Source organism: Cyrtonyx montezumae, unplaced genomic scaffold (assembly GCF_038088225.1).
Source record: "Cyrtonyx montezumae isolate F1298 unplaced genomic scaffold, pur_monq_1.0 scaffold_13, whole genome shotgun sequence".
Lineage (NCBI taxonomy): Eukaryota > Metazoa > Chordata > Aves > Galliformes > Odontophoridae > Cyrtonyx > Cyrtonyx montezumae.
This window is the reverse complement of record NW_027071859.1, coordinates 933895-947717: the sequence shown is the minus strand read 5'-3', so window position 1 is coordinate 947717 and position 13823 is coordinate 933895. Positions and strand designations below refer to the sequence as shown.

At 47.0% G+C, this 13823-nt stretch overlaps 2 protein-coding genes across 3 annotated transcripts in view; both read left to right on the top strand.

Moving 5' to 3' along the window:
* CD2AP (CD2 associated protein) overlaps positions 1 to 3264 on the top strand; it is a 54004-nt gene extending 50740 nt beyond the window's left edge. For both annotated transcript variants that reach the window (XM_065730426.1, XM_065730427.1), the window contains 4 exons: positions 375 to 464; positions 734 to 918; positions 1930 to 1993; positions 3002 to 3264. In XM_065730426.1, coding sequence (XP_065586498.1) covers positions 375 to 464; positions 734 to 918; positions 1930 to 1993; positions 3002 to 3043 — 381 coding nt within the window. In that variant the 3' untranslated portion in view covers positions 3044 to 3264. The remainder of the gene's footprint in view (positions 1 to 374; positions 465 to 733; positions 919 to 1929; positions 1994 to 3001) is intronic.
* Positions 3265 to 7697: 4433 nt separating this feature from the next.
* Positions 7698 to 13432, top strand: ADGRF4 (adhesion G protein-coupled receptor F4). The gene is made up of 8 exons (XM_065730409.1): positions 7698 to 7888; positions 8637 to 8673; positions 8811 to 8971; positions 9520 to 9804; positions 9985 to 11349; positions 11813 to 11854; positions 11954 to 12013; positions 12110 to 13432. The coding sequence occupies exons 1-8, from the start codon at positions 7775 to 7777 to the stop codon at positions 12155 to 12157; spliced, it is 2112 nt and encodes a 703-aa protein (XP_065586481.1). The 5' UTR covers positions 7698 to 7774; the 3' UTR covers positions 12158 to 13432.
* The last annotated feature ends 391 nt before the right edge of the window (positions 13433 to 13823 follow it).

Genomic DNA, 13823 nt, shown 5'->3' with positions numbered 1-13823 from the left:
TATTTTATATATGTATTCAAATTTAGTGTATACTTCATATGTAGTGATAAGTTGTGTAGTTTGGTCGTATCAGCTACCGTGTACTTGAGCTGCCTGTTAATGCTTTGTATTATGGAGGTACCTACAGAGTCCCAGAAGCACAGAGGGCTTTTTCTGTGAGGTGCTGCAGAGAAGCTTGCAAATCCTGCCCCAAATTTCTGTTTGATCTAAATCCAGACAAACGAGTATTGTGGGGAAGGAAAGTTCAGAGCAGCAAGGAAAAAAACCCATAGTAGTCTAGCCATACTCATATCAGTGGCATTTCTAGAAACATGGTTTTTCCTTTTTTTTCCCCCTTACTAGTCTGAAAACCTTATGAACTGTTTCTTTACCAGGCAAGTCAAAATGACAGTCCAGAAAAAAATGTGAAGGTTCAGAAGGAAGAAGAAGAAAGTGCCAAACCAAAGCCAGTTGAAATGAGAAAGGTACGATCCCGTGGAGCTGGAGTTGTGCCTGTTTGTTCTGTTTCTCTTGCTTATGTTACCAGGTCAGGTTGATGCAGCCCAGCCCAGCACGCAGTCAAGAAGTGGGTGATCTTCTCCCACCCAAGCCATTCTGGAATTCCAAGTACAAATGATAAATTGTCTATGCAGCTAAATGCTCGTAGCTCCCATACCAGTGCAGCTTGGATGCTGTGGGCAGGTAGTTTGTGAAGCCTGCATTTCTTAGCTTTCTTCTGATATATTTTTTTCAGCCATCTGTGTTGAGTCCACCGGTTCCATCTTCATCTCAGAGACCGAGTTCTGTCATCCTCAACTTTCTTTCTGGAGAAATCCAACCCAAGGTTGAAACAGACAATTCACAAGCTCCCGTGGAAGAGCTCAGGGCTCAGATTCATGAGTTGATGAATTTAGTAGATGCACTGAAAAAGGAACATGGGTAAGTGTTTTCCTTCCCAACCTACACACGGATGTAACACCTTTAAGTGTCTTTAATGCCAAACATCTAAACCATAGAGCTATTGTGTATTGATACGTTAACATTCAGGACTTCTTCCCTCAGAGGTTGATCCAGCTAGATGTCCTGCATACGTACTGATTTGATCTCAAGAGTATTTTGGGAGTTTATAAAGGCTGTATCTATCCTACCTCATGCTCCTTCTTTCATTACTGCCTTCTGAAAGTATTTCTCAAACACGTATTACTTTCATTGTAAGGAAAAGGTGATTTTGGTGTTATTTGGTGCAAGTCCTACTGGCATTGTGCAGTAATTGCATGTGCTGAGATGCCTGGGCAGGATGAAGATTCAGGAACATCCTGGTGGCCCCATGGTGTGCACGTGTGGGCAGGGTTGTATTTGGAGGGGGAAAGACCAATCTGTGAAAATACTTTTAGAACATGGGTGTTTGTTCTGATGCTGTTTAAATGATGAGCAGTGCTAACTAAGCCAGCTTTTAGAGAACTTTGGAAAAGCTGTAAAGCATCTGGGCCAGTTAGCTTCCAGAAGAAACTAGTCCATGATGAATGCAGGAGCTTAACAAGTTAATTTGGTCAGAGAGGAAGTGATCATTCTTACCTGAATCCAGTTATGAAGTAGAATGTTTTATGGATTTTCTATCCTAAAGAATAGAAGTCACCAGGTTAGTTTGCCTCTCCAGGTAGAGTTAATTGTAAGAATGATTTTAAATTACCAGCTTAAAATCCTGATTCAAAGTCAGGGACAGTAGTGTGCTGATTGCTATGTCCAGAGCTGTTGGAAGCCCTTGGTCCAGCAGGTTTGAGTACCTGAGCATGGGTGGGTCTGTAACTGTACACGGTTGGTTTATAAGGTGTAGCATCAGACTTGTGTGAGTCTCTCTTGTAAAACTGGAACAAGGCCTCTGCTTCCTGTTCTTACCAGTGGTATTTTTCCTCCCCTGACTTCGATTTCTGTTACTTTATGCTTTCTTAGGAGACAACTGGAAAAATTAAGGAAGGATTTGGAAGAAGAGAAGCTGATGCGAACTAATCTGGAGGTAATATGAGCAATTTAAAGGAGGAAAAAAAGGTTTAGAAACATGCATACATCATTCAGGGGTTTGATGGCAAAGTCTTTAAGGAGCTGCTCAACCTTTCCTGTATTGATTTGCCAGGGTGTCATTGCAGGGATGCCTCACGAGGCAGATAGGTGTGTGCAGGAGAGTCAGTTCCTCTTAGTTCAGCTTGCTTTGTTTGGGAAATACTCAGTCCTAGCTGTGTGTGCTGGGGTATGAGGTGAGTGCTGCTAGATTCTGTGCTGTGCTGGGGATGTGTCCCAGCTGCTCCGAGGGAGGCGATACAGATTTTGGTTGTGTATGGTATGAAGGACAAATTTAATGTATGTGTCATCAAAAGAGAAATAGGAAAACACCAGCTTTCCTAAATTCTTGATGATCTGTCTGGAGGAAGCCAACTTCAGAATGCATCTGAGAGATTTCCCTCTGAGCATCACCCAGCTTGGTTTCTTGATGAACGCCGGCTGCATGATATTAACTGAATAACACAATAACTGGGATGAGCTTGTGATAGAAAAATATTATGGTCTGGTACGAGTGGTCCTTATCTTTGTGAAATAGAACTCTTGATCAACATGAAAGCTGCTTCCAAATCCAGGGAAGAATTTCTGGCAGTTTCTCTCTTCAGTGCACCCCTGAAGCAATCACTGCAGTCGCCTGGAGTTGTGCTCTGGGAGTGAAGAGGAAGCAGGCTTCTTGTTTCTCCTACACTCAGTGGAAGAAGTGAAGGTTAAAAGCAGCATGATGTGTCGCATGAAGGCTGTGTTAGGAAGTCAGTCTGATCCAGAGCATCACGACACAGACACACTAAGCAGTCCACCCATCAGTGCTGTCACTGTTTCATTCTGTGCGAGCTGATCCATCGCTGTGCACCAGAAGTACAGGCACATTTCTGATGGTTGTAGATTCCTGCTTGTAGAGCAGCCTGGTAGCATGGCATCAGGTTGTGGTGACTGTAATACTGACTTCTCTTTTCAAACTGTTTTCCAGCTTGAAATAGAAAAACTGAAGAAAGCAGTGATGTCTACATGATACACCCATGGACTCGATGTCTTTCACCTGCCAGGAATGCAAAGCTGAGCACAAGTGGAACTGACTCCCCTATTTTATAATAATGGATGCTGGAGTTCTACGGTCTTAAGGAGATATTGTGCAACAAAGGAATATAGTCTTTTATTCAGAGATAAAAAAGGAAAAAATGGTGTAATTTTCTTGCCAATATAAAAGAGGCCTTATTTCTTACTGTGCTGGAATTGCAGACCTTTATTTTTTTGGTTTGCTTCAGAATACTACTGAATCTGTATAAAGAGGAGAGGGAATTCTTCATAGATTTTTATTGAATATCTGTAGCTTAATTTTTAAAGAGATCTATACTATAAATAGGGTGATCTATCTTCACGAGTGATCTGCAAACCCCTCCCTTGGGAGGGGCGGAATAGCTGTGTGGAAATTGGGGTCGCTGTTTTCCCCACGTGCAGAAGGGAAGATGTGATGTCTGTGTACCTGACTGGGGCAGGGCCACGCAGGGTTGTGCTGGCGTGCCTGCCTGCACTGGGAGCACTGACACGTGCTGTCTGTGTGCTGAGCTGTGAGGCAGGAGCTGCTCAGTGCCTCGAGTCAGGTGGCACCCCTGTGTGTGGTGGGGAGAAAGGTCGGCCTCCCCGGGGCAGTTGAGCAGAACATTTTGTCACTTGCACTATGGGATTAAAAAGGGATTCAGGACTGAGTCGTGAAGTCACAATAAAATGAACTTCTGATATCACAGAAGTAAGGAATACAGAAAGGAGGCTGGAATCTGCCCTGAGCTGAGCCTGCTGTGCCTACAGCATTGCAGCACGCGACGTGGGAAGTCAGCCTGAACTCACAGGGTCTGTGTGTGTGCATATCTAAACTGATGTCCTTCCAGTGGCTGAACTTGCATTCTGATCTGTTTTTACAGTAGTCAATTCTTGTTTATAATACGGCTCAAAATAAATCACTTGAACTTTGATACTCTCAGAAGGTCTCAAAATGTCTTTATGCCATAACCCTTCTCAGAATGTTGTCTCTGCATTTAATAACACCTGTCTCTGCTGAGCAGTCACTGTGGCAGCATCGTGCCGGTGTCCAAGAAGCATCTCTCACTTTTTTTATGGAAGAAAGTTGAAATCTTGTTGATTGCCATTTTCATTAACCCCGGGGTTTAATCCAGATGATATACCAATAGCATGTGAGGTGGTGGGAGACCATTTTTCCACAGTGGATGCACTGTAGAATGCAGACATCCCAGAGTCAATTGGAGGACGTTTGGCAGTGGCTGATCACAAACTTGTTGTTGGATTTGGTGATGAATATCCTGTAAGGTGCTGGGTGGATGTGTGCTGGGCACCTTGCTGATGAGCTCAGTCTATTTGTGCTTTTAACTTTTCGTTGCTGAGGTGCATTGCAGTGGAGGCTCGGGGCAGATCTCTGTGCTGAGGATCAATGTGCAGCTGTAGTGCTTTTGGTTGGCACTGAGCTCCTTCCTGCAGCTGTGAGGCAGATGATGAAAAGCAGCAGTTGAGCAGAATGGATCAGCAGGTTTTGTTACACGAGCTCCTCACTGTGACTGCAGTATGGAACAGACCTTGTGTGGGACTGCTGTGCAGAAATGGTCAGCGTGTGGGAGAGAAGCAGGACGAGACAATCAGTTCCAATCACAAGTGAAAGGTATTTATTATTTAATGGCCTTTGTTCACGAGAGCAATAAATGACCCAAGTGCAATGACTTGATTTAATAAAGCCCTCTTGTAAAAGTCGCTGCTGTGAGTGTTTTTAGCCATAAGGAAGCTGCCCTGATATGTCTGTCTTGCCTTCAGCTGGAGCTACGTATGAGAGGAGGGAGGAGGGCCTTGGTTCTGAAGGTGCTTTGCAGTACCATTCCCTGAAAGCAGTGTGCTTCTCTGGGCTGTTCACTGGTGCTGTAAAATGATGCCTGTTCCCCAAAATAAAAGGAGTTAAACCTGCTGAATGTCTGCTTGGTTCGTGTTCAGAGATGTTTCCTATGCCTGTGCAGGAGGGGCTGTGTGGAAAAGTGCACTGCTGTTCACCCAGCTCACCCCAGGAGATGTTCGTATCGGAGCTGCCTCACTAGGCTCTTCTGGCTCCTGAAGGCTGGGAAGCTGCTGATGCTGTTTGCTTGTTTCAAATCTTACAAGTGGGACGGAGAGTCTGAAGTTCTCAGCTTCTATTCCTTTCTTTTGGTTTTTAGCCCTTTCTGTGCACCTTCAGAGCTTATTTTTAAGGTCCCTCTCGTCACTCAGTAACTATAAATCACTTTTAAATACAGAGTGAAGAATCAGAATCACTAAGGTTGGGGAAGAAAAAGCAAAGCCTCAAAACATGTCATGTTTAAGAAGGGTAGAGGTGGTGGGCAGAGCAAAGGAACAGAAAAACAGATTAAAAAAGTGAAGTGTTTGTTCAGTTATCCTATTATGACATATCCTCACCTTCCATTTATATACGGTTTTGGAAGAATGAGATGCACAGCTGTGTGTGTGTGTATGTGAGCAGTCACTGTGCAGACATTTCTCTTCTGTGATGCTTCAGATAATTCAATTTCCAATGAAGGTTTAATGCATTGCAAGGCTGGCTTTGGGATGCTTAGCAGAGCATAGGTTAAACCTTACTTGAACACAAAGCATTTGTTTAGAGGTTGTGTTTCTGCAGAAGCCTTTCCAAGGGTAATGGTAGAAATGGGTTTCTGTAGCTCCGTACTTCGGGCTGTTGCTAAAGCTCTCTGAGGTGTTGCTGACTGCTTTCTCAGAGCTGTGACAAAACAGCTGCTCCCATGTCTTGGGAAACCAGATTTTGCAAGAGCTGAAGGGATGAACCCCTCCCTTCTGGGTGCCCGGGCACATACCTGCACCTGAAACATGCCAGCCGCCCGCCCGACCTGGTCAGAGCACTCTCCTTGCTGTGGGAGTCACAGTCGGAGTGCGTTTGTAACCCCGTGCAGCGCAGCCTTACTCCGCTTCTGGGAGGAAGCATCTGCTGAGACAGCTCAGCCCTCGGAGCGCGGTAGCTCGAGCTCAGGAGGTGTTTGAGGAGCCCAGGGCTGCTCAGTCATTGCAGCATTGCTCCTGGGCGTGTGCACAGCTGCAGCAGCTTGGCGTTTGTGGGCGCGTCGCCGACCCGTCCTGGCACTTCTGCAGTGCAATACCTCTGCTGTCGTCCGCCGGTCCCACGGCGTCAATCCAGCGGGGCGGGTGTAGCAGCAGGCCGTGGCTGTTGGCCCGTGGGAGGAGGCCCGCGTGGCTGGGTGCTCAGCGGCGATGGCTGCGGGATCCCTGGTGCTCTGAGCCCTCAGTGCGGTAGGACCCGGAGCTCTGAACGCGGTGAGTGCCGTCACAGCGTGTTGTCACAGCTCTGTTTGAATCTCACCAGCGAGGGCACTGTGGGACTGGTTCGTTGGCAGCCCGAGGGATGTCGGAGTGCTTGGGCTGCGTCGGCTTCCCGCTTCTCGGCTTCCCGCTTCCCGCTTCTCGGCTTCCCGCTTCTCGGCTTCACGTGTGCTCCTTCTTTCTGTAGAAGCAGTCAGGCCCCTCTGCTTCTTGCTCGTAGTTTTGTCGTTGAGCTCTACCCACGACGTTGTCACTTAAGACAAAAACTCAAATTATCAAAGCCTTAACTTTGGTCCGTAATCGAGCCGTGTGCGCTGCAGCCTTTTCCACACGTCGTGTGGCTGTGGGCCATCCCAGCGATGGCCTCGCGGTGCTTTGTGAGCCCTTTGAGTTTTAAGAGAACTGCGTTGCTGTTAAAGCCCTAAATAAAGAATTTGGATCCATAACTAGGGGTTTGATACCCTTCTATTTTAGATGTTAAATAGACATAATGCGATTCTGCAGTGAACGTTTGGGGAAAGAAGATTGCGTAGAACGGACAGCCCCCATGTAAACTTTGACTTGGTGCAGTATATCCCTATGAGCCTGGCTCCTCTTCTTGGGTAGTGAAGATGAGAAAGCTGTGACTCAAGGTGGTGGAGCCCACCAATCTGAGGTTTTTTACTTTAACCCCTTCCTGCCACTGTTTGTCTCTTATTCTTCCTCCTGTTGGGGTCTTTGCCCATCCCCGCAGTGCTGAGATGGAATGCAGTTAGTTGGAGGAGGAGGATTGGCAGCTGGTGACAGTTTCCTGACTGGGAGATGCCTGGGGCAATGCAAGTGTGTGAGCTTTCCTCTGAGTTTCTGTGAGAGTATCCGTGTTCTGTCCCTGAAGAGGCTGACTGTACTGTTGTGTTTTCTGCATCTAATGATGCACGCTTATCTCGGCGTGTTCTCATGCTGCTGAGGCTGGGTGCTTTCCATGATGCGTCAAGCAATGCAACTGAACCGGATCGGTGCCTGGCTGGCAGTGTGTGTCCTTATCTCAGGGAGGCTCAGCTGCACAGAGCTGTCCCGCATTTACAGCTGCTTACAGATTGCAGCCCTGGGTGGAGTTATGTAGGTGATGAAATGCGAAGTGGGTATGAATTAATCAGTGGTGAGGCATCGTGAAGTCAAGACATCCCAAATGTGAAATGGAATGAGGGCTAGGAGCACACAGTAGATACTGGAGAGTATGTTTTAAGTAAAAATGCATGAACAACTTTCAGTAAAAAGCTAATGAATGTTAAAATTATTGATAAATGATAACTGAAAGTCACTTTGCCTGCCCACAGAGAACAGCCTTTGGAATGGGTTTAGCTGCCTGCTTTCTAGCATCCAAACTATGTCCGTAAGTGAAGAAAAGACGTGGTCATGTTGAATGCCTTTCTTCCAGGAGAGCAGCAGTGAACACAACACGATGGATGTGAGGGCAGCCCTCAGCCTGCTCCTCTGGGCTGTGCTCCTCCCAGCTGCACCACACACTGCTCCCGGGGTGAGTCCCTGAGCATCTGTGAGACACAGAGCTCTCTGGCACAGAAATCTGCAACACTTCACTTTAACCCAGAGAGGGATGGGAGTCACCAGCTCACTTAAGTTAACTCAACCTTGAACTTCAGCTTCCAATGGAAAGAAAATATCTCATCTTTCCTATAGGGATTGATACGTTTCTTCAGTCTGGATGTATCTGGGTTCGCATTGTTCTTATGTGTAATATCATGTTTCTTATATCAAAATGAAATACATATTTATTTTGGTATCAGTTCTCACTTCTGGCAACTGTCCCTGTGTTTAGCCTTTCTATCAGAATGCTCACAGATTACTACAGTTGTCCCAAGTAATGCGTGCAGAGTTGCTCTTGTCTGGTTGTACTGTGCTTGTGCAAAGCAGACCTGAAAAAATATATTTAAAAATGTATATATATATATATATACTTCTCTGTGAATTTTTAAAAGGTTGTTCTTTCAGTGCAGACAGCTGTAGGCAATGAGCGCTGGAGGGATGCATGACTCCTTCAATAGAGGGATGCAAATGAAGACTTCCCATGGGGTCAGACATCAGCAGAGAGCTCTGAATGGCTCTGTGCAAATGATGGGCTCTGAGCACTCTATGCCATACCCTGAGAAGTCTGAATATCAGAGATACTGTTCTGCATGTGAAGTCACGTTCCTGGTTTATTCCAAGTACTCGATTTTATTTATTTTCACATTGGACCATCAGCTTCCCTTTGCATTACTTTTCAGGTCCTCAGTAAGGAACCAAAGGCTGGTGACCTGCCAGGTACAGTGAGTAACTGTGTCTTCTCCATTGTTTTGTTTTGAACTCTCATCCATTATCAGTATTTACACCCCTGATACCTCATGCAATGTGCTGTGCTGTCTTGCATAGTAGCAATATCTGCTTGATATGTTTTCCAGATGGGTGTATGGATCTGATTCCCTGTGAAGACAGTGGAACTATCTGCGTTCAGCCTTGTTCTCCCTCCTTCCACGGGGAGACAAGCTTTGTGTGCAAAGAGAGAACGTGGCAAATGTTCACGGACGCTTGTGCAAATCTGGATGTGCAGTCACTTTTTCAGGTAATGCCTCTGCTACGCATCCACTTTGCCCTGTGGTTATAATGTGTTCCACTCTCACCCAACCTTTGTATCTTGAGCAAAGGGAAGAAGATGGGATTCTAGGGCAGAGATGACTGTGGTAAAAAGCCTTGTCTTCATCTAAAGTTAAGGAATGAGAAATGAATTTGGGCAATGACTGTGCTGAAACACAGTTAAGAAATGAAGTTGCTTTCTTCACTTGGCGAAAGTCTTGGTTTAGATGGTGGAGAACCAAGACACACTGGAATGAACCTGAGAAAAGAGCAAAGCAGAAGTCTGTAATAATTAAATGATTCACAGTGAATTCTTCCCCAACCACAAAAAGAATATTTTTTCTAAGTCACTCGAAGAATAAGACATTACTTTTAGTTCTTTCCCCTTCCTTCACGTGTATTGTGCAAACAAGGTATGTTTCTCAGTGGAGTGCTGCTGCTGGGCTTCAGGCCTTCCAGCACGCTTTGCTGGGACGTAGCAGTAGTCTCATTTTGTCCTCTTTATTAATTGTCTCAAATTTATTTTTGGCACTCCAGAGGATTTCTAAACGGGAACCCCTTCCAAGCTCTGAAGGACATACTGGAGGAGGACCCTTTCCCTTTGTAGGGCCAGGAAAGCCAATGCATGGGAAACCTGGAGGTGGAACAAAATATGTTGGTGCCGATGACCGCTGGAGCAGTAACTGTGAGGCTGATTTTTCATGCATCATCCCAGATATCTTGTCTTCACCAGCAATCCCAGGAAATATCGCTGATATAGTGGAACTGCTAAAGAAGATTTCCCTGACGTTATCAGAGAACGTCAGTAGAGGAAAAATGCAGGTATTTACTTTGATGGCCTTGAAGAAGTGGATCTGAGCTTGTCAGAGTTGAAGCAGTATTAATTGCATTGGAGGAATTAGTCTTCAATCTGAATGAGTCTTTTCAGAGACTGTGCCAGTGGCATAATAGAATTTGCTGATTTTTGAAACAGCAGTAACTTATTTTTCTTCTGTGTTTCAGAGTTACAGCAGAATAGCAAATCACATCCTGAACAGCTCCGTAATTTCCAATTGGGCTTTTGTAAAGGACAGGAATGCCAGTTCCACGTTACTGGACTCGGTGAACCTGTTTGCTGGCAAACTTCTTCTAAGGAACGGATCAGAAAATATTCAGGAACGCTTCATCTCTACCAAAGGCTTCAGCGTGCATCAGAATGCTTCAGGGAAGAGCTTTGATTTTTGTATGGAGTTGAATAAGACAAGCAACGTCACCGGGCGGGTGGTCATTCCAGAAGGAGAACTTCAGAAGTTAGCCAAGGCTTCCACCGCCATCAGCGTTGCGTTCCCCACGCTTGGAGCCATCCTGGAAGCCAGCCGCCCGGACCTGGCTTCTGTGAACGGGCTGGTTTTATCCGTGTCCCTTCCAGAAGAGCTTCGGCATGTTTTACTTACCTTTGAGAAGGTGAATCAGCAGGAGGACGCCGGGGCTCAGTGCGTGGGCTGGCACTCTACTGACAGGCGCTGGGATTACAAGGCGTGCAGAATGAAGGCCCACACCAAAGGCCGTGTTGTTTGCGTGTGCCGCCACCACCGCCGCACCTTCAAATCCTTCTCCATTTTGATGTCCCCTGCGTTGCTGCGAAGCGCGGTGTTGGATTACGTTACCCGTGTGGGTTTAGGCCTTTCTATTTTCAGCTTGATCCTGTGCCTCACCATTGAGATCGCTGTCTGGCACCACGTGACGAAAACCGATATCGCCTACATGCGCCATTTCTGTTTGGTGAACATTGCTGCGTCGCTCCTCGTTGCTGACACTCTGTTCATCGTGGCTGCTGTAGTGCACAGCACAGCCCTCAACTACCGGCTGTGCGTCGCAGCTACTTTTTTCCTCCACTTGTTCTACCTTGCCTCGTTCTTCTGGATGTTGACCCTGGGTCTCTTAATTCTCTATGGGTTATTATTAGTTTTTTTTAAGATAACCAGATCGGCGTTCACAGCTACAGCGTTCGTTGTTGGGTATGGATGTCCCATAGTCATCGCTGTCCTCACTGTTGCCATTACTGAACCCAAGAGAGGGTACATAAGGAGCGGAGCCTGCTGGCTCAACTGGTATGAGACCAAAGCCCTTCTGGCCTTCGCAGCACCCGCCCTGAGCATCGTTGCTGTGAATTTGGCTGTGGTAGTGGTGGTTGTGATGAAGACTCCAAGACCCTCTATTGGAGAAAGCTGCGAGTCGCGGGATTTGAGCAACATGATCCGAATTAGCAAAAACGTTGCCCTGCTGACGCCTGTGCTGGGCCTCACCTGGGGCTTTGGCCTGGCTACAGTGGTCAACAGTCACTCTCTGGCATTCCACGTTACCTTCGCGCTCCTTAATGCCTTCCAGGTAACCTCGTTGAGTTTGGGCATTGTGGCTGCTCAGACTTGGACTGTGCCAAAAGACAGCAGATGGGGGAGGGGCTGGCAGCAAGACCAGAGAATTCTCACTTAGACATGGGGGATGGGCCAGTGTAACTCAGCAGTGCCACGGTCCGGTATGACGTGCTGCCGTGCCTGCTCTTGGCTAATGCTGCTATTATGTAGGAAAGGTTCTGGTATGTAACCCATCAGTCCAGTTCGTAATGAGAACGAGCATGGATTCTGTATCCATTCTTGGCATTCCTGGATGGTCCCTGTGATCTGGGTGGGCAAACTCATTTTGGGCAGTGCTGCTATCCACGTCATAGGTGATGAGCTCTTTTGCACACTCCAAGGCATTATTTTATTTATGCTAGAGAAAAGTTTTTGAAGCGTTTGAGACACATCACGTGGTTATGCTGACTTTGATGACTGTTTTTGCAATGTTTCAGGGATTCTTCATTCTGTTGTTTGGGACACTTCTGGACAGAAAGGTACTTTGTCATTTCAACTCTTATGCTGGATTACACTGTATTTTCTATACTTACGAACCACTACCTCTGATTTTTTTTCCTGTTGTTTTTCATGCACAGACCAGAGAAGCCTTAAGGAAGAACTGCCTTTCCTCAAAGCAGGAGTGTAGTCCATCAAAGGTAAATGTGGAGGTGGCAATCTGGGACCACTACATGAACTACTGTTATCGTTACAGAACTGCAAGTATTATTTATTCTTATTTCTTCCCCTGGTAGGTACCAAAGCCATTTAGAAAGAGAATGCAGGACTTTTCCCTTCAGTAAAGCAGACCGACTTTGAGGTCACTGACTGAACGTGATACAGAATTAGGATTCTGGCATTCCCACATGGTGATGTGATTGCTCTCTTCACAGAAGTAGTGCTGTGGGTGAGCACGGAGCTGTCCTAGCATGCTGGGGGCTGTCCTGCTTCCAGCTGGACCTCAGCTCAGGGTGGAAACCCCCCAGAGCTCAGCCGGCACGTCTGCCTCTAATCAACATTCATACAAGGGCAGTTTGCTTTGAAGAAAGTGTTTCCTCTGGGTTTTAACAACTGTTTCAGCAGCTTCCTAAGAAAACATTGTCAGGATGGATATACTGACAGCATTCATTTACTGTTTCCTACCTCTGCTGGAAAATCTTTTAAATTGAAAGCATTTTAAATTGATTTCTTCTGTTCCTAAGGTTTTATGGTGCATTTCTAGAAGGGAATCCCCTTTAGTGCTCTCAAGAGTTGTCTGCAGAGCTCCTGCTGTCCACCAAAGCAGTGTCACTTCACTTTGAAGGCGTTGGGTTTTGATTGGTTATTCTTCACGCAGCTCATCAGAGAGCTTCAGGATGGTGCTGAGTGTCAGTCTGGAGTCTCAGTGCTGGATGTGTCAAACACCAGGGCTGTGCAGACTCACAGAATCACAGAACAACCCATGTTGGAAGGGACCCCAAGGACCATCAAATCCAACTCCTGACCCCACGCAGCACCCGCAGAGCCCACCCCACATCTGAGCTCCGTCAGCTGGGGGCCGTGCCCACCGCCCTCTGGGGCACAGCCTTCCCCCATGGTGTGGCTCCTGACACGAGCTGCTGCTGTCCTTTCTCCTAGGCCTAGCAGCGGGCTGTCTCAGCACATCAGACCGGTGAGAGAAGGAGCAGCTGTGGTGCAGCAGTCGTGGTTTGAGGTCAGCCAGGAGTGTGCACAGCAGCATCCCAGAGCGTGGCCGCAGGACACATCACCAAAACCAGAAGAGAAAGGGCCCCAGAGGTTGGCAGCAAGAAGCCATGGCTGCTGCTGCAGCCCTTGGGGGAAGCATGCCTGGGTGTGAAGGTTGCTTTCCACCTTGGTGAAAACTGCTGCAAGGAGAGTTTGTCCCTGATTGCCATTTCAGTGCTCCAAGACTTTTTCTTACTTCGCATCAGTGCGATAAGGATCTGCACAGCGTGTGGGGCTGCTCTACAGTCGTTTCCTTTTTAATGTAAAGTGCAGATATTGAGCATTATGTGTATATTTTTGTCTGTCCTTGAACACGTGCCGTTCTATTAGGTGCATTTGTGAGGCACTGCTCTGTGCTCACAGCGGTGGGGAGTGTGTGACCCTGCACTGCACTGTGCTCTCCATCCTGTACCCGTGTGCCAGAGCAGCGGCACGGGACCGTTCAGCACAGAATTACAGACTTCTCTTTCTTTGCCCAGTCCTGCAGCAGGCTGACACGTGGAGAGGGAGGAGCACCTGGCACATAGTTACGTGCCCTGTTCAGATGTGGGGAAGCATGCTCTGGATATCCTTCAGAGCTGCACTGTTGAGCTGGAGGTCTCCATTAGTACCTGCCCTGTGCTGGCTGAGGAGCAGTTTGTCCGTGGATGATGGTGTCTCTTTCTACAAGAAAGTCCTCGGTCTGAGAAACCCTTCCTAATGAAAACTTGGATAGAGATGTTGGTTCTTGTCAGGACAAATTGA